This window comes from Phacochoerus africanus, chromosome 1 (genome assembly GCF_016906955.1).
Source record: "Phacochoerus africanus isolate WHEZ1 chromosome 1, ROS_Pafr_v1, whole genome shotgun sequence".
Taxonomy (NCBI): domain Eukaryota; kingdom Metazoa; phylum Chordata; class Mammalia; order Artiodactyla; family Suidae; genus Phacochoerus; species Phacochoerus africanus.
Window position 1 is genome coordinate 226,775,891 of NC_062544.1, and position 26,206 is coordinate 226,802,096.

At 39.0% G+C, this 26,206-nt stretch overlaps 2 protein-coding genes across 3 annotated transcripts in view; one reads left to right on the plus strand and one right to left on the minus strand.

Moving 5' to 3' along the window:
• ATP6V1A (ATPase H+ transporting V1 subunit A) overlaps nt 1-938 on the minus strand; it is a 64,236-nt gene extending 63,298 nt beyond the window's left edge. The window contains exon 1 of the mRNA XM_047792169.1: nt 837-938. The gene's annotated coding sequence lies outside the window, so the exon portion shown is untranslated. The remainder of the gene's footprint in view (nt 1-836) is intronic.
• A 754-nt stretch (nt 939-1,692) lies between these two features.
• Nucleotides 1,693-25,988, plus strand: NAA50 (N-alpha-acetyltransferase 50, NatE catalytic subunit). Of its 2 annotated transcripts, none has more exons than XM_047792180.1 (5): nt 1,693-2,004; nt 19,559-19,695; nt 20,467-20,586; nt 21,011-21,077; nt 22,999-25,988. In XM_047792180.1, exons 1-5 carry the CDS (start codon nt 1,997-1,999, stop codon nt 23,174-23,176), a joined length of 510 nt encoding a protein of 169 aa, XP_047648136.1. In that variant the 5' UTR covers nt 1,693-1,996; the 3' UTR covers nt 23,177-25,988. The 2 variants fall into 2 exon arrangements, with proteins under 2 accessions (XP_047648136.1, XP_047648146.1); XM_047792190.1 differs by having other exon boundaries at nt 19,562-19,695.
• Nucleotides 25,989-26,206: the final 218 nt, after the last annotated feature.

Consider the following 26,206-nt stretch of genomic DNA (forward strand, 5'->3'; position numbering starts at 1 on the left):
TTTCTAGCCCAGTCAGTTTCTGAATTACTTCCTTTCCTGGGAAATCACGTTTCCTAAAGCTAGCCTGGGTATCCGCAGACCATGATCCCGGCAACACCATCTTTCAACATTTCCCCATTCAATCGAGACTGTAGCATTATCAGCACCTTCTGTTTTGAACCTAGTATATATTTATTCTTTCAACTGTCCTTTCCCTTTCTGCACTGTAACATCAGAGAAGAGAAAGGTAAAAGGCCACCTTTTACCTTTCCAGACCCATCCAAAGCTTGCAAACATCTTTAAAACAACCCTTGCAGGGATGTCAGATAAAAACTCAATTACAGAGAATGCACATTTGGAAGCAAGCTTTACAGTGACTCCGCAATGAGGGCCACATTGGTGACATTCTCTCCCAAGCCTGTCTCGCAGGAGACGCCTCTGCCTCCAGGGTTTGTCCTACCTCCCGCTCCCCAGCCTAGGGCTGAATGTAAAGACCATGCAAGGCCTCTGCCAAAGAATGGGTTCTGGGGATTCAGACCTGGAGACTACTGCAGACACCGAGGAATGCCTGAACCAATCCCAATACCCGAAGCCCCGAAGAGTCCGAATGGGTAACCACAATGGCCGCACTCACCCCCAACCGTGGGAAAGGTGGACGTCCCAACCCCTAGGTTGCAGGGGAGACCACAGTGGGGGAGCAAGGGTCAAGATAACTGGAGAAATAAGATCCTCGCCAATGCAGGATGACAGCGAGGAGGAAGCCCTGAAAAGGAGAAGCCACCATGCACACGCTGCTTTCTCTTCCTCCTCCCACGCCCTCTAGCCCCACCAGCCGCCGGTTACCGGTCGCCGCTCACCTGCCGGGGCGCGAGGTGCAAAAAGTGTACCGACACCGACCGACCCAGAGGCTCTGTCACTGTGGGAGGGGAAGTCTTCAGCTGCAGAGAAGGGGGCGGGCCTAGGGTCACGTGACCTCAAGCTCCGCCCAGTCCTCCCTAGCCAGGCTCACTGCATCTCGTGGGCCTGTATTTTTTCGGATCGTTTGAACAGTAATTTTCTTGCCATTAGATGTTAGGGAAAAACAAAAGTGTTCACAAAGATTATGTTTGTAAAGTGCAACGGAGAAGACTGGGTGGAACGGGTTAAAGTGCATTGCTAAGGAAGTGACGTTCACCGCCGAGGTCTAAGGACCGGAAATGGCGATGGAGTTCCGTTCTCCTGGGGCCTGCAGGTAGAATCACAAGCTTGAGGGTTTGGGGTAGTCACGTGACATGAAAACTTGAAACATGCTGGACGGAAGCCAAGTTATCCAGCCAATTATCAATTACAATTATTTGTCTTAAAAGCACCTCATCTAAGTATTCCATAAGCTTCTTTACATTAAGAAGAACCAGTTTTATAAAATATTAGGAGACAGGCGCGTCTGAAGTTCATACTGGAGACTATCAACTGGAAAGAACAGAGGAAGAAGACTGATCTTTTTGAAGTGGGAGAGGAAAGGGAGGGGTGGAAAAAATCTGGATTTTTACCGCCAGGGCCGACCCAGCAAGCCTCACAAGTTGTGTTGCAAGGCACAGGAGGAGAAGGATGACGCCAGCAGGCGGAACCCAGAAAAAGATGGAGGTTCTGAAGTGGAGGGGGAAGGGTACGGAAAGATCTGAAGTGCGCCTGCGTGCGAGACGGCCGACGCGCCGGCGCGCAGAGGGGGCGGGGTGAAAGGTCACTGCGCGGCGGCGAGTCTGGCTGGCGGCGGCGGCAGGAGGGAGGCGACTGCTCCGTGTGCACGTGTGGAGAAGTGGCGGCACCGGCACGGCGGCAGGACGCACCGCCGCCCCCTCTGGAGACGCAGGGCTGCGCTCGAATCTCGCGGCCTCCGTCAACAGCTCAGCTCCCTGCCCTAGGCGAGGAGGTCGGCTTGTGGGGTTGAGTGGCCCGAGCTGAGGGCGCGGAGAGCTCAGGGCGGCGACGACAACGGCGTTGATATCGGTGGTAACAACGGCCTCAGCAGGCGGGGAAGATGAAAGGGTGAGGAAGGGCACCCAGACAGGGCCCGACGGGCGGGAGAGAGGGGCTACGAAGGAAGGGAGAGATTCTGGGCCAGGACCTGGCGGAGGGAGGTTTGTGGGATTCTCTGCTCACGGAGGGGGCGGAGGCTCGGCGCGGGCTGTTGGCGGGCTGAAGGGCCAGCAGAAGCAAAACCCGGGGAACCCAGGATTTGGGCCCAGAGGACGAATGTGGGTTAAGTGGAAACCAGATCTTGCTGGGGCAGAGGGGACGAGCTCTTGTGAGGCGCCTGTGGCCTCCTGTCTGGGAGCGGACGGCATAGCCACCCCCTGCCCGCGACTCGAGTGGAGTGGTCTGGTTGTCCTCATCAGATCCAGGCTCCACACTGAGAACTGTGGTCTTTGACATCTTTCGGGCTTATTTGTACTTGGAAGCGATGCAGAAGCTTCTGGAAGGAGAAGGAATTTAAATAAAAAGCATGGAGATGAGTATTAAAAGCTAGTGACTCAACTGGATTTGGGTTGGGTCAGAGCGAGTGGAGGAGGGGGAGAGCGCGAGCAATGTAGACTTGGGGTGCCAGAATGTTCAAGGAAGTATTGTTGATCAGTAGGTGGAGCTATTGCTGCAGGAGTTTACTCTTGCCCCAGTGCCTTGAGGGGGGGTCCTTGGAAGCTTTCTTCAGGTGCTTGGCAAAGTTAATATACTTTCACAGTCTCCCTCTTGGATAAAGTAAAGGATGGTTTCTCTTCGACTATTTCTATTTGAATAAACTGTCACCTTACTCTATTAAATTGCTTACTGTTGAAGTATTCATTACATAACACGGTGTTTTAAAATAGTGACCAAGCTGTTTTGCCTTTACCCTCCTTAGAGAAAGAAATGGAATATTAGCAATATTAAAACCTTTCTGAGATGCCTGAGTTTTTTCTATTATAGCAAGTCAGTTAAAGAACTGTGTTTTGAGTTAAGGAAGCCTTTCAAATTATTCAGCACCCTTTTTGAGGATGAAATAAAAGTCAGCGTTCAGAGTCATACTGTCTAGAACAAGGGTGTAAATATTTCTTCGGTGTATATATGTGTTTGAGGTCTCAGAAGAGGTCCAAGAAAGTTAAATTTGACCCAAGGATTGTAATGTGATTCCTTACTCTGATTTTACTTTAAATATTGTGATGTCGAATTGCATGTTTTGGGTTAAAGTTTAGAAATCATGAAATTTTCACAGTACCTGCATTATTTCTCATCAGGTTCTGAAGTGTTCCAATTAGGATACTGATTGAGAGATATTGGAAGCATGTGCTGCACTTGAATCATGATTTAGGAAGTTTGGCTATTTTATGTATGATCCAGTACAACTTGGCGAGATTTTTCCTTTTTTTCCCGAGTATAGATACTGTCTCTACCACTCAATACTTATTTGTATTTGTTAAAGTAATAAAAATGAGGTTGAAGAGTTCCTGGTGTTGGACTTGTGCATGGATTTATAAAAGAATGCCTCCAAGGAATTATTCTGGATCAAAAATCTTTGGTCTAGCTCAGTCTACCTAGGATGTAATGCTCTTCCTGATACTAAGTTGGCCATAGAAATGAGGTCAAAGAGCAGTATTATTCACGATCTACCTTCAGGTAATATACTCATGAGGCAATTATCTTTTTATTTAAAATGATTATTTATTTTTTTTTTTGCTTATTTTTTTTTTTTTTAGGGTGGCACCCTCGGCATATGGAGGTTCCTAGGCTAGGGGTCCAATCAGAGCTACAGCTGCCGGCCTTTGCCACAGCAACGCAGGATTCAAGCTGCGTCTGTGATCTACATCACAGTCACGGCAATGTGAGATCCTTAGCCCACTGAGTGAGGTCAGGGATGGAACCCACAACCTCATGGTTCCTAGTTGGATTTGTTTCTGCTGCGCCACGACGGGAGCTCCTAAAATGGTTGTTTTATAGATAATAACTTCATGGAGGCAAATCTCCAGAAATGAGTAAATGGACAAATTTAGAGGAAACTTACAGTTATGAAATGTGTACCTTATGTCATCAGCTATGCCTGAAATGTAGAGCCCTTTAGTTGCTATCACCTCTTAAGAGCTGCGACAGTTTAAGATTATTGGAGTTCCTGTCGTGGCTCAGTGGTTAATGAGAGTGGCCCTAGAAAAGGCACAAAGACAAAAAAAAAAAAAGATTATGTTCTTAATGGTAAACTTTTAAGACAATTTCACAGGAATAGTTCCTTTAACTTTGCAGATGAACTAACTCCCAGATAAGATGGGATCTTATATTTTTTCTTATACTTTTTTCACTTTGTAAGTCTTATCCTTACGGTGTTGGACAAGGGAAGACAGTGGATATTATTTAAAAGATTTTAAAGTCCTTGCCTTCAGAGATTTCTATTAAGTACAATGTGGTCAGTACTAACAGTCCAGACTCTTGGTTCGTAAAGACCTGTGAAAATGAAACAGTGGTCGTGATTATGGGGTTTTCTGTGAAATTTTATTTGCTAAGTGTTTTATTATGTATTGAGCTGACTGAACTGTAAGTTGAATAGAAGTATCTAAAATTGGAAACAAATGCAGAACCACTAACTCTAAATCCGTCTATTCTTTAAATATTTTATATTGTTGCCCATATTTTCTCTCATTTGGAAACTTTAAAAACAACTATTTTACCTGCTTTTTCTTCATATTTTTACTTAGTTTTCATTAGTAGCAGTAGGGAATTCCATGATACTGACATATATTTGCCTTTCCTCCATAGGTAGGTAAATTTTCCAGTTTTTTTTCCAGTTGTTAATTACTGCATGTGTTTAGATGGTGATCTAGAAATGTGAGGTACATTACAAGATGTTGATTCCTTTGTACTGAAGTTGCTTGTTTTTATGAACCAGGGACATTGTAGGTTGAATTAGTGCATGGTAAGCGATTATTTTTGTCTGTTGTTCCTCTCTAGGTAAGGTGATATTTAAACAAGAAGGTATGCCATAACCAGGACTGAGATGGCAATGTAATTTACCCTTCAATTGTAGCAAAGAAGTTTGAATTAGTTCTAACAAAAATGTCTCTAACTAGATGTGAATACATTGGACAAAGAAAGGAAAGTAGACAGCAATAACATAGTATATAAAACAGTGTAGTTTACTAATGGAAGTGTTAATGTATAAGATTCTGCTGTCGGAAATGAATCTGTTGAAGAACTCAGAAAATAGTGGTTACCTTTGACAGTTTATAGACTGGGAAGGGGCAAAGGAGTTTACTGAAGTGCTAGAAACATTCTGTATCTTTACTTTAGGTATTGATTACAGAGGTGTATACATATGTAAAAAACCATCACCCTCTAGGAGTTCCCTTTGTGGTGCAGTGGAAACGAATCCGACTAGGAACCATGCGTTTGTGGGTTCCATCCCTGGCCTTGCTCAGTGGGTAAGGACCTGGGGTTGCCCCGAGCTGTGGTGTAGGTCACAGGGACGGCTCGGATCTGGCATTGCTGTGGCTGTGGCATAGGCCAGCAGCTGTAGCTCTGATTGGACCCCTAGCCTGGGAACCTCCATATGCTGCAAGTGCAGCCCTAAAAAGACAAGACAAAAAAAGAAAAAAAAATCATAGTATAAAAAATCATTACGCTCTTAGTAGTGAATCTTATATTTCAATAAAACAGGTAATTTTTTTTTAAGTTTTATTGCTGTTTTTGTCAGGGAAAAATACCAAAAACAAAAAAAGTGAGGCTGAAGTAGAATTTGAGAACCTTTGTAAACCTGCAGTTCATACTCGTTGCTTCTGTGAGGCCGGTAATTTGTGGGATGTTAAGATACTGGATTTTGGAGTTCGCATTGTGGCTCAGTGGTTAATGAACCTGATTAGTATCCATGAGGACTCGGATTCGATCCCTGGCCTTGCTCGGTGGGTTAAGGATGTGGCGTTACTGTGAGCTGTGGTGTAGGTCACAGATGCCTCTCGGATCCCACGTTGCTATGGCTGTGGCATAGGCCAGTGTCTATAGCTCCAATTCCACCCCTAGCCTGGGAACCTCCATATGTCACGGGCACGGCTCTCGAAAGAAAAAAAGGACCAAAAAAAAAAAAAAAAGATACTGGATTTTAAAACTTTGTAATGTCTTCTTGATATGTTCAGATCAATTCATATAAAATATAACCTAACTGTACCATAATTTTTAAAAACTCAATGTCCTAACTAAAAGAGAATGAAAGGAAAGTATTCTGCAATAAGAGATTGATTTCACTATGCACATGAGCAGGTACAGCTGCATAAATCATAAGATCACGTTTGCATCTGTTTTTAAATATAATCATTGGATAATTTAGAAAGTATATCTGCTACCAGTACAAATGTGTGCATTGGTGAGTAATGCTGTGTTGCCATGAGTGTTGTGATTTCTTCCCCCAAATTGTGGACAGCGTTGCTAAAATACTGAAGAAAACAGACTAATAAAGAATTTGTGGGGTGGAAAAGATTTTTAAAGGCCTCCCATATAAAGTGTTATCTTTCAAAGCTAGAGTGCTTTTGCCATGCCAAATTAATGTCTATATTTAACTTTGTTTCGTCTTCTGCTTTGGCCTCAGGAAATCCTTTTCTTTCTTTCTTTTAACTACTGCATCTTCTTTGGCATATGGAAGTTCCCAGGATAGGGGTTGAATTGGCCACAGCCACAGCAACACAGGATCTGAGCTGCAGCTGCAACCTGCACAGAAGCTGATGGCAATGCTTGATCCTTAACCTACTGAGCGAGGCTAGGGATTGAACCCATGTCCTCATGGATACTAGTTGGGTTCATTTCCGCTGATCCTTAGTGGCAAAGGGAACTCCGCCCATTTGTGTGTGTTTTTTTAAATGTATCAATTTACATTCCTTTTACTGGCTGTTTGTATTCCTTTGTGTCTTAACTGTTACTTACATAAACTTCCTGGTTTTTAATTTGGATATTGATTGCTTTTTGACTTCAAATTATGAAACGAAGATTATATGTTTTAGAAAATATGGTTGAGACATTCGAAATAGTAAATATTGTCAGAGTTTTGCCAGTTTAGGACCCAGATCATTAGAAAGAAAACTTTATTCATAGAGTTGTTAAACTAGGGTAAGCAAGGAAAATATTTTGTACTTAGAAGCATTTTAAACATTTCTTATTTCTCTTTTCAGAAAAATAAGAGTAAAGATATATTTGGGGACACCCCCTCACTAGTCTGAGAGTTTATTATTTGTAGCATAATTTATCTTCAAAAAGGAGACTTATAGTACAAAAAAAAATTTAACTAAAAGCAACCACATTTTATAGTTCAGCGTGCCACTAATAATAGTTAGCATAGGGTCAGTAATAAGTTACTTAACTGCCTAGCCTTCATTTCTTTGTTTTTAAAGAGAACAACTTGAACCTGAGTAGGGAAGGCCAATGATTCTTTTGCCAGTTCTAATCTGTTCGTAGTATCTTACCAGTATTATCTTGGAGTTCCGTCGTGGCTCAGTGGTTAACGAATCCGACTAGTGACCCATGAGGTTGCAGGTTCCATCCCTGGCCTCAATCAATGGGTTAAGGATCCGGCGTTGCCGTGAGCTGTGGTGTAGGTTGCAGAAGTGGCTTGGATCCCGCATTGCTGTGGCTGTGGCATAGGCCAGCTGCTACAGCTCTGATTAAACCCCTAGCCTGGGAACCTCCATGTGCCTGGGGAGCAGCTCTAGAAAAGACCAAAAAAAAGTAATTTGTTGATAGCATTGATGAGGTCTCAAAGTGCAAAAAAAAAAAAAAGTGACATCATTGATTATTAATGGCATGTGTGTCAAATGTTTTGTGTGATACCAAGAAACAAAACTTTGGAATCATTTGAATTGTTCTTTTAAGCTGCTTTCTTCAATTTGCTCTTATGTCTGCTTTTTGAGGCCTGTTCTCCCATGCCTCCCCCTCATGCCACTTTTTCTTTTCCTTCTCCCCCCACTACTGCTGCACCTGAGACCTACAAAAGTTCCCAGACCAGCCCTCATGCCACTTTTACCTTTTACAGTGGAAGCACTATTAAGGCAATGTGCCAGGTGATAGAGTCTCATTTCATCCTCATAAGCTCTTAGATAGTATCCATAGTCTGCTCATGTATCTATAGGTATAGTATAAAACAGATACAGAGTTGGGCCAAAAAGGAAAGAGAGCTTGGTGGGTTCTGGGGGTTTTGAGTAGTTTTATATGGAAAAAAAAACTTTTTGGAATTGGGGAAAAGGCTAGGCCAGTGACCACAGCTAGGTGATGAAGAGCTAATCAAATTTCATTTGATAGATTATGTACAACTTTTGAAGGATTTTATAAGCAGAGAAGTGGTCAGATTTGTGTTTTAGAAAGATTATTCTGCCAGCATTTTGAAGTCCTTGTCTCCTTGGCTTTAGTCTTATTCCTGTTTACTAGGCTATTAAAATTTGGGTTGAAATGATGGCCCAAACCATACTGCTAATGGAAAGGTATAGAAACAGGTTATGAAGATAGTTGGGAGGCGGAATTAAAAGAGATTAAAATAGGATATAAGGGAGTTCCCATTGTGGTGCAGCACAAACAAATCCAACTAGTAACCATGATGATGCGGTTGTGATCCCTGGCCTCACTCAGTGGGTTGGGGACCCGGTGTTGCTGTGAGCTGTGGTGTAGGTCGCAGATGCAGTTTGGATCCTACATTGCTGTGCCTGTGGTGTACGCTGGCAGCTACAGCTCAGATTTGACCCTTAGCATGGCAATTTCAATATGCAGTGGCTTCGGCCCTAAAATCAGTCAATCAATCAATCAATCAATAAAATGGGATATAAGAGTACATCTAAAACTAAATTTCTGTGTTGGATAAATGATGGGGCTATTCATAAAGGTAGAGAATAGAGGTAGATGTTTTAATTTCCTATAGAGAATGATGGGTTCAGTTTTTGAAGTGTTGAATTTGAGATTCCTATAGAGATAGCTAGTAAGCAGTTGAAAATATGTGCTTGGATTCAGAGATTTGGAAGTAAAAACATCAGCATTTAAGTGGTGGTAGGGGAAAAGCCATAGCTGGGAGGGAGCTCTCCTAATTGAACATATAGATAACTGTGGGAAATGTTTTCTAAGAATAATTTATTCTTTTTAGGTTATAACCTTCAGTATATTGTTTCCTTGTGTGTGTTTAGCACTTCCAGTGCCCAAACAAATAATTACTTAGATTTTTTACACACCTTATACTTGTAGTCACACAGCTTGGAGAACTGATTCACACACCACTGCTTTTTTAAAATATTTAAATTGTTTTGACCCACACCCACAGCATGCAGAAGTTCTCAAGCCACAGATTGAACCCATGTCACAGCAGTGACCTGATAGCTCCCTGGTAGCAATGCTGGATCCTTAACCAGTAGGCCACCATGGAGCTCCCCCACCACTGCTTTTTTGATAACTGCTGAACCTTTAGAACAGTTACTCTTAACCAAAAGCATACCTCCCATCCCACTCTGGACATCTGATAGTGTCTAGAGGCAGTTTTAGTTGTCACGGTGGGTTTGGATGGTTACTGGCATCCAGTGGGTAAGGCTAGAAATGCTGCTAAACATCCCATAGTGCTCTAGAAAGCCCCTCACAGCAAAATTATCCAGCCCAATACAATTATCAGTTGTACCAAGACTGAAAAACTCTGCTCTAAACTCTAGATGAAATGAAAAAGAGTTCATCAGTTACATTAAGGGCCTAGAGATTCTTGGATTTACTAAAACTAATTTAGCAATTCCTTGAAATATTTGAGGTTCTGCCCTAAGTCTCATAGTTCAGTAGAAAAGATAAGGTTCAAAAACAAACACAGCAGTGTAGAGGCTCTGTGCCTTGGGAGAGTACAACTTAATATAGTTCAAATGAAGTGGAAATCTCGGCAGGATGACAGGTTAAGGCCACAGTTTTTACGCTGCGCTTTGATAAGTACTGAGTAGGCTTACTTTGAGGTTGAAGGAATTTATGCTTTAGAGGAATCACTCCCGTAATTTCCTTTTTTTTTTTCTTTTTTTCTTTTCTTTGTCTTTTTAGGGCTGCACCCGAAGCACATGGAGGTTCCCAGGTGAGGGGTCGAATCGGAATTGTAGCTGCTGGCTTACGCCACAGCCACAGCAATGCAGGATCTGAGCCAAATCTCTGACCTACTCTATAGCCCACGGCAACGCCGGATCCTTAACCCACTGAGCAGTGCCAGGGGTTGAACCTTTATCCTCAAGGATAGTAGATTTGTTTCCACTGAGCCAGGATAGGAACTCCATTGTAATTTTCTTGAAAGCAAGAGTTTAGAATCGGAATACTGTCAGCTAAAAAAAAAAAAAGCATCTATTCTCTAAGCCTCTTGGAAAAATTTTTTTAGTCAAAGGACAGAGGGCATACTTTGATCCTTGCTTAAAAGACCTATAAATTTTATGCAGAAGTCCTTGATCCGTGCACCTTAAATAAGTGTTCTGTGCTAGGTATTTCTTTCTCTCTCTCTCATCCTTGAACAGTAACGATGACTCCTTTGAGGGAAGTCATACGGTCTGGCTAATCTTGCACTATAATGGAAATTAGACATAGGTCCTGTTCTGGCTTTATTGATAATTGGCTTTCACAGGCACATCTGTCTCTGGGGTTCAGTTCCATCATCTATAAAATGAAAGGGAATAGAGCCAGTGGAAGGTTCTAAAGTCCCTTCCAGATTAGTCACTCTTAACAAGAAGTGACCAGACAGGAGTTCCTGTCCTGGCTCAGCGGAAACAAATCTGACTACTATCCATGAGGACACAGACTTGATCCCTGGCATCGCTCAGTGGGTTAAGGATCTGGCGTTGCTGTGAACTGTGGGGTAGGTCACAGATGCAGCTCATATCTGGCGTTGCTATGGCTGTGGCATGGGCTGGCAGCTACAGCTCCTATTTGACCCCTACCTAGCCTGGGAACCACCATATGTCATGGGGGTGGAGCGGCCCAAAAAAGACCAAAAAAAAAAATGACCAGTTAAAATTTTGTGCTAAGGTTCACTTAAATACCCATCTAAAGTATAAAGGCTTTAAGCTTTCTCTATACATAATTTTCTCTTTTTGCTATGTAACTTTTGCACTCTGACTTTGTGTGGAAAGACCCACTTTTGTGTAGTCATATCTCCATCTTGTGGCCTTTCAGAATATTGCCACTAAGTTTTGTTTTTACAATTATGGGCATAATTGACATTACCTTTAAAAGCTAGAAACATTTATCTTGATATACTAAATACTTTACATGCATTATCTCATTTTATCACACCACTTGTTTTACAAGCCACTGCTAAAGGTTTCCTGCTATTCTGAACACAAAGGTTATATGAGATTTGATTAACAGACTAATCTTGTGGTGCTGACACATATTCACAAATTAATGGGCTAATGGGCTCTATAAAGTAGGAGGTAAGTAGCTGTGTTTTCCACATCTAAGGCCTTAGTTCACATTTCTATGGATGATTGTCCTAGATATCAGTCTGCCCCCTCCTTGGATCTTTAGTTTAAAAACGTTGGTATGATGATGTGTTAGTTTGTTATGGAGTTGATAAACAAGAAAAATAATATGTCACATGAATTTACTTAAGCTAAGAGAATAATTTAGTTTCTTTAATAACTGCTGTCTTCAGTTTTTTAATTAAGGCTGTGAACTCTAGTGCCAGCAGGAACCTGGAACCAGGCAGATTAGATAAATGAGTAAGATAGAAGAAATGTAGGCTTTATGTAAAAACTTCTGATTTAAATATTAGTATCCAACTTAATTTGGAAAAACAAAAAACAGCTGAGTCAAATAGATGTGGCCACATGGCTGATTTAACTTTTAGGCCAGGAATTTGGGGTCTTAAACTGATAAATTAAAATAGTCTACATGGTTAAATTATATTTAACCTAATCTGAAGTAAGTGGTTAGTGAGTTAGTGTAGTGGTTTAAAAACCCAGCTTTCAGAGTTAGGCCAATTTGAGTTTGGGTCACAGTTCCTCAAATGCAACATTTTATATGAAACCCACTCTGATCATATAGCTTTTCCAATGGTCTATTTTACTTCTCTGTGCCTGTCTTTAGCTTCTGTTTCCCTCATTAGACTCCTTGGATTTAGAAATTTATACACACGCAGTGGCAAGTTTATTAATTAGAATGAGTGTTTAATTGGTATGGTTAATAACAAGCTATATTACAGAAGTAAAGATTCCAAGGTAGGATGTGAGAATTTGAAAAAAAAAAAATTTTTTTTTGTCCACACCCATGGCTTGCAGAAGTTCCCATGCCAGATATCAAGGTCAAGCCACAGCAGTGACAACTCTGAGTCATCAACCACTAGGCCATCAGGGGACTCCAGGAGTTTGAATTTTTAACTGGCAAAGTGATTTGGATGTATAGCCAAATTTGAAACCCTTTTTTGGATTTTGTGACACTGCTTCTCTAGATTTTTTTCCCCTACTCTTGAAAATTGTTTCTTAGGTCTCTTTATGGGCTCCTTTTTTCCCCTAAAATTTAAGTGTTCCTTTTAGTAGTTTTTAAATGTTCTCATTACAGACATTCTTGGTAATGTGGTCTGTTCACATAATCAGAAGATATACATTATATGCTATTTATATATTCCAGGAAACAACTCTCAAAGTGATGTTACAAAAAGAAATTCTTTCCTTATGAGTTAAATTAATGTAAAAATTTCAGGTGCCTTCTCTCTAACAATTACTTTTATCTACTTAAAAACTTACTTACTTTTTACCTTCAGTATTCACAGCTACATTATTTATAATAGCCAGGAAGTAAATACAATTAAAATGCCCATCCGCTGGTAAATGAATAAACAAAATGTGGTATATTCATACACTGGAATACAGTTTAGCTACTTGACACAAATTGCCAACATGGATGAACCTCAAAAACATTACACTAGGGAGTTCTCATTGTGGCACAGCGCAGACAAATCTGACTAGTATCCATGAGGATGTGGATTCAATCTCTGTCCTCTCTTAGTGGGTTAAGGATCTAGCATTGCTGTGAGCTGTGGTGTAGATCACAGACGCATCTTGGATACCATGATGCTGTGGCTGTAGTGTAGGCTGGTGGCTGTAGCTCCAATTCAACCCCTAGCTTGGGAACTTCCATATGCCTTGGGTGTGGCTGTAAAAAGCAAAAAATAAAAAAAATTATACTATGTGGAAGAAGTCTGGTTCAAAAAAAGATCACATTTAGGAGTTCCTACTGTGGGGCAATGGGACCTGCAGTGTCTCTGTAATGCCAGGCCACAGGTTCAGTCCACGTCCTGGCGCAGTAGGTTAAATGATCCAGCTTTGCCGTAGCTATGATGTAGCAGATCTGCTGCTTGGACCTGATTCCTGGCCCAGAAACTCCATATGCCATGTGGTGGCCAAAAAGGAAAAAAAATCATTTATTTTATGAAATGTTCAGAAATTGCAAGTCTATAGAAAGAAGGTAGATTTAATGGCTGGCTTAGGGTAGGAAAGGGGATTTACCTCAGATGTGCTCTAAAGGTGAATTAATCTCCATAAGAGGACCCAGGTTGTTTTGGATTTTTTTTAAATAAGCAAAAGATATCAGCAGTTCCTTTACCAATGAAGAGATGTGTAGCAAAGAAGTGCATGAAAAGATGTTCACCATTATTTCAGGGTTTGTAAACTAGAACCTTAGTGAAATGTTACTACATACCTATAAGAATGGAATAAATTTTAAAAGTTGATTGTGCCAAATGCTGGTTTGGTGGCAGAACAAGTGAAACTTTCATACACTTAACTTATGAGTCAGCATCCCCTCTCTCCTAGGTGTTTATTCAAGAGAAAGAAAAACCTATGTTCACACAAGGACTTGTATAGTTGTTTATGGCAACTTTATTCATAATCTTTCCAAAGTGGAAACAACCCAAACTATGGTGCATCCATTCAAGAGAGAACTACTTAACACTAACAAGGAATGAACTCTTGATATTACAGTGTGATGAATCTCAAAGGCATTATGCTGAACGAAAGAAACCAAATGGCTGTGTATTGTGTAATTCCATTTATATGATATTCTTGAATAGGCAGAACTGTCCCCACAGAAAACATTAATGACTGCCTGGGATTGGTGGTAGAGCTGAACTACAGAGTGTCATGTGGGAGATTTGGGGAGTGATAGAACCATTCTGTGTCTTGGTAATTGTGGTAGGTAGGTGATTATACATATTTGTCAAAACTTAGAACTGTATGTCTAAAGTAAATGTTATGTAAACTTCTAAAAGTTTTTTTTTTAAGCATGATCCTCTCAAGGCTGGAAAATAAAGGAACAAATGATAGTTGGTACAAACTGCAAGCTTGTAGACTTGAATAGACTGTAATAATAATGTAATAATAATTACATTAAACCTGAGAAGACTAAATATATGTCAGATTAAAAGAACAAGACTTAACATATGCTGTTTACAAAAAAAAAAAAAAAAACACTAAGTGTAAGTACACAGAAATTCTCAAAGAATAGTAGAAGATACTCCATCCAACATTGATTAGAAGAAAAGTGGTGTTTATATTGATGAGCAAAGTAGACTTTAAGACAAAGAATATTATAGGAAAAAGATTTAAAAGTGAGAAAAGGATTGATTCATCAACTCATAACAGTCCTAAATATTTATGCTTTTGATAACATAACTTGAAAATACTTAAGCATTGACAGAGAGCAAAAGAGCAAGAAGGAACACTTCCAAAGTTTCTTTGAAACCAACAATCCTTATCGATAAGAAAGCCTATCAAGAATATTATAAGGGGAAAAAAGACAGGTGTTTTCAGGGTAAGACTTATTGATGTTTCACATGAACAGACTTAAAGTAAGTAGGATAGTAACTTGCAGGCAAAGATGAAAAAGGCCATCAACTGAGATAGGGAAGGAGATTTTGCAGGGAAGATCTGATATCTAGTTTTGAATATGTTTAACTTGAGCTGTCTACTAGAGGTGCTTTGGCATTAAGGAGTGACGTCTAGGCTAGAGACAGAAATTTGGGAGTTGGCAGCATTAAATCCATAACACTGTAGATTGAGGTCACCAAGAGAATGTAGATGGATATTGAAGTACCATCTTGATGTGCAAGGCACTCATAAACTTGGTTCTTCTCTTCAAACCCAGCTTCCACGTTTACACAAAGCATACTTTGTTTTACCATAGCAGACTGTCTATAGTTTTTGTGATTGCTATTTGTTTGTGTTCTACCCTCTCTTTAGAATGCAGTTCTTGCCCTCCCACAAAACATACTCCTAGTCATCCTTCCCAGGATCGCTTCCATTCTAGTATAACTTTTGTATTTTCTGTACATAAGCTATTACTAGCACAATTCTATTCTGTATATCTGTATTTTCTACTAGGTGTAAATTCTTTTGCATTCCAGACGTTAGCACATAGGCGTTCAAATATTTATTGAAATAGAACTGATTTATGCTTTGAGTAGGCAACCATTATGTTCATAGGAACTATAGAAAATTTTAGATTCACAGAATTCTCAAAATCTCTATCTATTATTTAATTTTCTAATCATGTTCTTTTAACTTTTAATTTGGAAAATTCTTTTAACTTCTAAAAAGTTTGGTTGTTTAAAGTCAAGTTGATTTACTTTACTCTTCTACGTAACTCTTTATGTTTATGCCTGTGATACTACACGTTCTTTGCTGAATTATATTTACAAGATGATATTACTCGATATATTTAGAATATCCACATCTTAAAATAATTTGGAGCTAAGTGATCGGGATTACAGAAGTGCTCCATTTCAATCATACATATCATGTTCATGACAGTTAAACTGTATTTGAAGGTCAGTTTTGCTGACAAAGCTATAATTAGTAGACATTTTAAAATTCTGTTTCTGACATGATGACAGTCTGTTAATAAGCTTGATTAATTTATTTCTTAAATTACTACCAAATAATATTCATAATATTCTAATTCTGTTTTGAAAGGTATCTTTATATATGTACATGGAATACTGGAAGACTATATACATCTAATTTCTATGGTGATAAACTTTTTTTTTATCAAGACAGGTGTTGTTTTTTTGTTGTTTGTTTGGTTTTTTTACTAGTTTCAATCTGCTACATTGCACCATGACCAATTTTTCTTTTTTTATGAAGTCACAAAATACCTGGTTATTATCCTTTTAAAAATTATAAATATACTTGAAGCATGGTGATAACCCAGGAATTATTCTTAAACTTTTGAAAATTTAAGTTCTTTCACTTATAGTTTAGAAGCGACTTCATAGATTCTGAAGTTTTCCTTTATTTTTGTTTACTGTTAGATTTCATGTTGTAATTTTTTCACTCTTAAAATACAGACTGTCTTTTGAGTGCAGTGGAGTAATTTTTATTTATTTTACTTTATTTAATTAATTAATTTATTTTTTGGGGGGTCTTTTCTAGGGTCGCATCCGAAGCACATGGAAGTTCCCAGGCTAGGGGTCTAATTGGAGCTGTAGCCAGTGGCCTATGCCATAGCAACACTGGATCCGAGCCGCACCTGCAACCTACACCAGAGCTTACAGCAATGCGGGATCCTTAACCCCCTGATCAAGGCCAGGGATTGAACTCGCAACCTCGTGGTTCCTAGTCGGATTCGTTAACCACTGTACCACGACAGGAACTCCAAGTGGAGTAATTTTTAAATGGTATATTCTAAATTTAATGAATAAAATAAAACTATCTTATATTTAAAATAAATTCCCAGAGTTCCCTTCGTGGCGCAGTGGAAACAAATCCGGCTAGGAATCATGAGGTTGCAGGTTTGATCCCTGGCCTCTCTCAGTGGGTTAAGGATCCGGCATTGTTGTGAGCTGTGGTGTAAGTCCCAGAAGCGGTTCGGATCTGGCATTGCTGTGGCTCTGGCTAGGCCAGTGGCTCTAGCTCCAATTAGACCCCTAGCTTGGGAACCTTCATATGCCTCAGGTGCAGCCCTAAAAGGACAAAAGACAAAAAATAAAATAAATTACCGCACCCAGTTTGTGGTGCACTACTAAGTTAAAGAGTAACTTAAAGCTGAGTAGAAAAGCCAGGTAAAGAAAGACATATACTACGTAGTGTCACTTAATATGTGGAATCTCTAAACATTTTTCTTTATGTTAACAAAAGTTGGAGAGAGATATATATGTATATATGCTCCCCCTGAACAATATATCAATATCTCGCTGTGTTAATAATATAGATATATCATGCTTTAAGTATCCCTTTTAGTGGATACTAAGATGTTTTCTTTTTTTTCTTTCTCTTTTTTACCATTATAGAAGTGTAATGATAAACCTTATTTAATCACTTCTCCAATAGAGAGTTTGTTTTCAAAATCCACACGCATATGATGTAAGTGATTAAATAGGGTGCATTGTTTGCATTTCCCTGTGGTTGACTAATGCCTCTGTAGGCTATTACCTAGCAGTAGGACCCTCATTACCTAGTAGTGAAATATCTACATCATTTTCTAGCTGCTTGGTTGGCATCAAATTATTTTATTTTGATTTGACACTATTTTTTCTTTTTTGCTTTTTAGGACCGCACCCGTGGCATATGAAGGTTCCCAGGCTAGGGGTTTAATCAGAGCTACAGCTGCTAGCCTACACCACAGCCACAGCAACGCCAGATCCAAGCCACGTCTTTGGCCTACACCACAGCTCACGGCAATGCTGGATCCTTAACCCACTGAGCGCGGCCAGGGATCGAACCCACAACCTCATGGTTCCTGGTCGGATTCATTTCCGCTGTGCCATGACAGGAACTCCTCTTTAAATATTTTTATCACCCACTGTTAAGATTTTTAAGAAGGCAAATAATGTATGTAAACAACTCTACTAGTAATAGTGCTGGTGGTGGTAATAGGAAGAAAAATTGTGTAAATGCTATTCTGTCTTGTTGCTTTTGATCAACCTTTAGATTATGGTAGTGAGATTGACTTGAGCTACTGAAATTTTTTAATTAGTTAATTTGTTTATTTATTTTTAGGGCTGCACCCGTGGCATATGGAGGTTCCCAGGCTAGGGGTCCAATTGGAGCTGTAGCTGAGGGCCTACACCACAGCCATAGCAATGTCAGATCCCAGCCGCGTCTGTAACCTACACCACAGCTGACGGCAACGCCAGATCCTCAAGCTACTGAGCGAGGCCAGGGATTGAACCTGCAACCTCATGGTTCCTAGTCAGATTTTTTTCACTGCGCCACGAAGGGGACTCCGAGCTATTGAAAATTTACTTTGGGAGTTCCCATTGTGGCACAATGGGATCAGTGGTGTCTCTGGAGGATTGGGACACACATCCGATCCCAGCCTGGCACAGTGGGTTAAGGCTCTGACATTGACACAGCTGTATGATCCCTGGCTTGGGAACTCCATATGAAAGTAAATTTAAGAAGGAAAGAGAGAGAAAGAAATTTCTTTTGGGTATTCCCACTGTGCCAGAGCACATTAAGATCCAGTGTTGTCTCTGGCAGCACTGGTTCCATCTTTGGCCCAGTGGAGTGGGATAAAGGATCTGATGTTGCCACAGCTCCAGCTCAGATTCAGTCCCTGGCCCAAGAACTTCCATATGCTGTGGGTGAGGCCATTAAAAAAAAAAAAAAAAAAAGTCTTGTTGCCTGTGCTATTACTATGAGTCTGAAACTTTTCACTGGTTATCTCTTTTCTCATAGAACCAATTATTTTGATTAAGTATGCTTTCTTAGCAGTACTACTGAAGGTGTAGGGTGGGATCCAGAAATCTGGATTGTGAGTACCACCCCTTGCAACTCTGATGTGTGTGGTTCCTATGTCAAATGAATAGGATATGCAAGATTTTTGCACATTTAGATTATTTTCATGGAATAACTTCCTAAAGTGGGGTTACTTGGACAAATACAATTTTTAGGTTTTTAGTACCTAGTGCTAGATTGTCTTCCAGAGATACTGTGTGTATGTACATCCTTGTCAGAGTGTAAAAATCTTGCTTGCCACCCCTTTGCCAATTAGGTAAGGTGTCATCAATCTTTTTTGAGCAGTAATAAATGTCTTTAAATTTTCCTGAAAATTTTGGTATTTATGTAGAATATTCTGGCCTTTTTAGTAATTGTTATTTACTGTATTTAGACATTATAATTGTATACTCCAAATGTAAACAATTGTATGAAAGCTAGAGTTGGGATCTAGGTCGAATGACTGGAAAAATCTGCTTAAAAAATGGTGAACTAGGAGTTTCTGTCATGGCTCAGTGGTTAACGAATCTGACTAGGAACCAGGAGGTTGCAGGTTCAATCCCTGGCCTTGCTCAATGGATTAAGATCTGGCGTTGCCTTGAGCTATGCTGTAGATTGCAGACGCGGCTCGGATCTCACATTGCTGTGGCTCTGGCATAGGCTGACGGCTACAGCTCCAATTAGATCCCTAGCCTGAGAAACTCCATATGCCATAGGAGTGGCCATAGAAAAACGCAAAATGACAAAAAAAAAAAAAAGTGAACTTCATAGAAATGTAAGGTGACTCATGAAAAGAGATGGATTTATCAGTCATCTAAAAAAGACTTGGTATGCTCTTAATATGTCCATCTTAACAGATGAAGCTAATTATATTTTATTGAGTACATTTTGGTTTGTTCCAGTAGCCGGATCGAGCTGGGAGATGTGACACCACACAATATTAAACAGTTGAAGAGATTAAACCAGGTCATCTTTCCAGTCAGCTACAATGACAAGTTCTACAAGGATGTGCTGGAGGTTGGCGAGCTAGCAAAACTTGGTATGATAATGGTTTTTCTTTTCTGTTCTTTTTCTCGCTGCACCCATGGCTTATGGAAAGTTCCTAGGGTAGGGATCCAGCCCATGCCACTGCAGTGACAATGCCAGATCCTTAATCCATGATGTGGTTTTTCTTCTTCCCTTCATTTGTTTATTCATGTTCTTGATCCCTAGTTTTTAATTTCAGCTGGAAAGAAAAAGTTAACTGATATAATTTCCTGTTTTACAAGTGAGGAAATGGGAATGATGCAGGTTCTGAAAAAAAATAGAGATAAAAGACTTGGATTTTAAAAGGAAATGCTAAATATCTTTTTTAATTTAGGATTGCCTGTGTTTTCACATATTTAGTTTTACTCAAAAGGGGACTTAAATTCTTAAGAAGGTATTGGATGTTTTGTATTGGTTGGTTTTTTTTTTTTTTTTTTCTTCCCCCTTTTGGCTGCCTCATGGCATATGAAGTTTCCAGACCAGGAATCAGATCTGAGCTGCATATGCAGCAACGCCAGATCCTTTAACCTACTGTGCCAGGCCAGGATCAAACCTGCATTCTGGTGCTGCAGAGATGCAGCTGATCCCGCTGTGCCACATGGGAACTTCAAGAAGATACAGGATGTTTTTGAGGCTGTTGATACTCAGAGAGGCTGATTAGAAAATTTAATGAGATTTGGTGATGAATAGCGGCGATTTAGTCCTTGTGTAAGGGGAGGGAAAGATTCAGTAAAATGTGTTATTCTGTCTGTTAAATTTTGTATCTTTATATTTTCCGTGGCAGCCTATTTCAATGATATTGCAGTAGGTGCGGTGTGCTGTAGGGTGGATCATTCACAGAATCAGAAGAGACTTTACATCATGACACTAGGATGTCTGGCTCCATACCGAAGGCTAGGAATAGGTAAAATTATTTGTGGTTTTTGTCTGTCGTCGTCTTTAAATAAGCACAAATACGTTGTTACTGTTCCTGACCCAGTAAGTCAAACTATTTCTTCTAGGAATACTGGGAAAAGGTTACTGAATTATATAAAATAAGGTGGAAAAGAGCTATTTACTTATTGGCATAATTCAGTTGAAAGCACTATATGGATTTGTTATTAGTATCCCTGTTGCTTTTTCTGTTTTTCTTCTCCCTGTAAGGGCTGTATGTGAAGATTGTTTTTCTGCTAATGGTTTTAAACATAGTAGGTAGTATAGAGAAAACAAAATTTTGCAAAATCAGGATATCTAGACTTTACCTCAAATTCTGTTAGGAATCAATAAGATGTATAATTTAAAGATTGATTTTTATGAGATTACTTATTTGTTATTTGTCTTGTTAATAGGAACTAAAATGTTAAATCATGTCTTAAACATCTGTGAAAAAGATGGCACTTTTGACAACATCTATCTGTAAGTAAAGTCATTAAATGTTCTTATCTAAAGATTTAATAAATTGACAATAGAAATCTTTACTAGAAATTTAAAATCTTGTCATTTATTGTCTTTCGGAAACACCGCGGAAGTAGTAGTTGTGAAGTTTGTTTTGTTTTAATTATAGATAAGGAATCGGAAATAAAACATTCTTGTTTGCTTCATTACATTGGAATGGGAGCTTCAAAGTCAAAGATGTGAAACCAAGATTAAAACTCAGGTCTTAAGAATTTAAGAAATTAATATCATTAATATTACATTTCTCATGCTATCTGTTTGCACTCGAGTTTTGTTCAAGGCTCCCAGTGACATGCTCATTAGTAGTATAATTTAATAATCAAAATTGGAGAGTACCTAGCTGATTGATACTTGGATTGTAAGAGACATCAGAGCCAAGGCTAAGATCACAACTATGGAACTTTATAATACAAGTATTAATAAGATTATTTTCATTTCACTTTGGCAATGGGAAAGATTAAATTATATAATACTATTTTGAAGAATAAAAAGGAACAGATTAATTATTTTCACAATCTAGTGTGTTTTTTATTAATCAGAGATATATTCAGGCATTTTTGAGACCTTAGTTTTTGTTTCTATGGCATATGGAAGTTTCCAGGCCAGGGACTGAATCCGAGCTACAGCTGTGGCAATGCTGGATCCTTTAACCCACTGCACCAGGCCAGGGATTGAACCTGCGCCTCTGCAACGATCCAAGTCACTGCATTTGGATTCTTAACCCACTGCACTACAGCAGAACCTCCAAATACTTAGTGCTTTTTTTTGGCTGGGTGGTGCTCATGACATGTGGCAGTTCCTTGGCCAGGGATCGAATACATACCACAGCAGCAACCCAAGCTGCTTCAGTGATCCTTAAGCTGCTATACCACAAGAAGAGTTCCTCTGTGTATATGTTTTTTGATGTTCCTGTGGTCTTTGAATCATCATGGTATATTTGCCAACTTTTAATTACAGGAATCTTTTCTCCCCTTGTAGTAAAAATGTTATGATAGTTAGTGAAGGTATTTTAACCTTTGTTGATTTTAAGAGTAAACACTATCTTCCACCCACCCCCCTACCTCCACCCCACATTCCCTAATCTCATCTAGTTGTTTTGCAAACAAGTTAGGTTAAGAGTTAGGTTAGAAAAGTTAGGTTAAGAGTTAGGTTAGAAGTGTAAACTTGTCGGAGTGGCACAGTGGTTAACAAATCCGACTAGGAACCATGAGGTTGCGAGGTTGCGGGTTCGATCCCTGGCCTTGCTCAGTGGGTTAGTTCTAGGGAATTCAGCCTCTAGGACGAGTTTTGTTTTTGTTTTTAATCATAGGTTCCAAACAGGCACTGTCAGATGAAGTAAATGATTTCAACAAGGATATTTTTATCAGGGTTCTACTTCATTATGCAGCATTACATGTATATCAGTTTTATCAATGTCATTAAAAACATTCTGAAGTTTAAGCATGAAAAGCAATACTTTATAAAGTATTTTTAACTTCATTTGTCTTATGAAATATATTGGCTTGATAATCTAGAAATTATCACAGTGAGCTGTGGTGTAGGTCACAGACGCGGCTCGGATCCCGCGTTGCTGTGGCTCTGGCGTAGGCAGGTGGCTACAGCTCCGATTAGATCCCTAGCCTGGGAACTCCATATGCCGTGAGAGCGGCCCAATAAATGGCAAAAAAGACCAAAAAAAAAAAAGAAGTGTAAATTTGTCATCAGGAATTTCTCTGAAATGAATACCTAATCTTTATTGATTACTAGTATTTAGTAACTGTAAAGAGAATCTAACAAATGTCTGCAGTATTCCAGCTCCAACCAATTTGGAGCATCTGTGGGGGACACACAAAAGCTCATGGAATCTTAATTTTTTTTTCCCTAATACCTTCTTATATCTCAGGCATGTCCAGATCAGCAATGAATCTGCAATTGACTTCTACAGAAAGTTTGGCTTTGAGATTATTGAGACAAAGAAGAACTACTATAAGAGGATAGAGCCTGCAGATGCTCATGTGCTGCAGAAAAACCTCAAAGTCCCTTCTGGCCAGAACGCAGATGTTCAAAAGACAGACAACTGAACAAATTACAGATGAACTTTCTTGCACTTGCTTGTCGCCAAATAAAAGAGAGGCCCGTTGATTTTCCCCTCCCCCCTTTCTTTTAAAGCTTTCCTCCTTCCTTGTTTTGTTTTTCCTCCTTTCAAAACTTCTTTTTCCTCTAAAGTTTTTAACTTTTAAGGACTTAATCATGTTTGGATTGTTTTAGTTTTTTTATTTTGCAAGGTGGTTTGATTGTAGGAAGGAAAAGGTAGAGATCTGTTTAGTTTCACAGTTAAGATATATGGTCCCAAAAATTTGGGTGTCATCTTCAATATTTTGTTAGCTTTTTTTTTTTTTTAAATAGCATCCTGCTTTCACATTGAAGGGCAGAGCCTACAAATACTGTATATTTCAAAAGACAAAAAGAAGCAGCAGCAATATCTTGTTCTCTAATTCCTAGACAAGTTTTATGTGTTTGTGGTACTTTGGGTTTTTCAAGACTTTGTGGGATACTAATCCCTATACATTGCCTTCACTCCACCTTTTGTCCTTCTGAGTATTATCTCAGGAGTTGGACCATTGTTATCCTTGTAAGAAATACTAAGCTTGTTTTGTTCTGTAAAGCAGTTATTTCTTCCTTCCCCGCTGGTGGCTGAGGGTGGGTAGGACGGTTTGAGTAGGTAGTGTTATATATACTTTGGTCTCCTATTTGAGTTAAACTGCTTTTTAGCTAATGAGTGGGCGGGTTGTTAGCAGGTTTATTTTTTCCTGCTGTTGATTGTTATTAGTGGCATTAACTTTTAGAGTGTGGGCTGGTGAGATTAATTTTTTTTAATATCCCAGCTAGAGATATGGCCTTTAACTGACCTAAAGAGGTTTGTTGTAATTTTTTTTCTCTTGTCTTTTTTCTTTAGTAAACCCACAATAGTTAGTTTAACCTTAAAAATGGAGTTGATGTCCTTATAGGTCAGTGCCCCTAAAAAAACCTGAAGCAGGTGTTGTCTCTTGGACATATTAAAAAATACTTAAAGGAAACTTAAAAGAAATTGTGGCACAATAAATGGATTTAATGTCAGTTAATGCAGGCTATTAGAAGGGTGGCGACTGAGCATTTGATTTTATATGGAAGAATATCTAGACAGTATTTTTGAGAATAACATAGCTGTGCTATTGCTTATCTGTTGGAGGACAGATTTGCTTACATTCTGTGCCTCTGTTAATGAGTTTAAGGATTTGGGGGAAGGGAAATTGTTAAACATATTGCTTCTATTCTTTGGAAAGTAGAATGCAAATGTCATTGTGACCTCCTCTACTGACAGGACTGGTTTATGCCAGATCATTTTCTGGCACATAGAGAGTGGCTTTGACAGGTAGATAACTTTTTGTAAGATAGGAGACATCTGAAATATTCATGTTTTTCCTCCATAGTCCCATCTCCAATATTAAAATTTTTCTAAATTGCCAGTACTGGCGGCCCAGGAAATGTTTTCATTAGACTTAAAAACAATGCACAGAGCTTGAATTTTCTGTCTTTTGACTTTAAAAGGAAGGTTGATCCATAATATTTATCCTCATGTAAATTCTGGCATAGAAGTCTCATCTCTCCAAATATGCTGAATGACAAAATTATTTTACACAATGTTTATGCACATTTTATTAAGTTCCTATTTTGAGAATGTGAAAATACAAGGTACAGTAGACTTCAACAGTCTTAGTTGAGTGCCAAGAATAATATAGAAAGGGAAGATAGTTGATGAATGAGTTTATAGGGTTCTAATCATAAGATAGTAAAAATGTAGAAAGACGATGCTGGTTTCTTGGCTATCATTTTCTTAAGCAATCCAAATCTATGCTTAGAAGTTTAGCATTAAGCACCTTTACCTTCACTGATAAGCTTCAGCTTGCTCTTGCTAAGAGAAGAGTGTTTGAGTTGCAGAAGGCATAATTAGTTTGAGGAATTCAGCCTTTTTGTAAACTTCAGATATCAGAATAGATTTTGATATGTAAATGAGTTTTGTGAGATGACACTGCCTCTATTTCTATAACCATTTCACCTGGACTATCTAATCAGTCCTATGAATGTATCCCTAAATGTGGTTATTGAAAACCGAATAGCTGCCTCATGATAATTAAGTACATATTATTTATGGAGGAAAAAATATTAAATTTCGAATTGAGTGTGTAGGCTCCCTATCATCTTAGTGTTTCTTTTCCCACACTAGTCATTGACTTTAATCTACATTGTAAATGTTTGTAAAGGGTAGATTGTCCTACATCAAACTTATATTAAATAATTCCATCCATTTATGGAGGAGGTGGATGTAGAAGAGGTAGAAGCTGGGCACTGGTGCATGTGCCTATGAGTCAGTAATGACTGAAACAATGTCCCATGTTTAGTTGGTTATTTTGAAATATAAAAATTATCATTGAGGTAAAACAATTCTATTAACTGGAATATCACAAGATATACCCACCATATTTTTCAGGACATTTTTTTCTTTGGGGCAAATTGGTTAAAATTACACTGTATGGTAATTGCATTTAGGTTCTAAAGAAAAGAATCTGCAGAGAAATCTATGCAATATATAATTTGTCCAGATTAATTTTCATTTGGGGAAAGAAGTTCTGAAATATCCTCAAAACAGTTTACTTATCAATTGAAAGTCCTCCAAAAATAGAACTATTGAAAAACCAGTATGTGGGGTGGAAAAGAAAAGCTCCCTCAGTTTTTTGGAGGGAATAACTTTGAAAATACTTAAATGGCTAAGTTTACTTGGTGCAGTTAAGATTTAAACTTGTTGATTTTAACATTGCTGTTACATCTGAAATAAACTTATGTGATGTTCTGGTAGTAATCTGTGATGTCTGGTAAATGTCAAAGAAATGTAAATGCATTGTGTATCAGCAGCTATATGTAGTCATTGTTTACTGTTGCCCATACTGTTTTATGTACTCACATTTCTTTAAGATCTAACTTAAAACTAATTAAAATAGGCCAAGTGTAATCCTCCTAATTTAGACAGACCTTTTAGAACTTTCTAGAAACACTGCCTGGTATCTGCAGTTTAG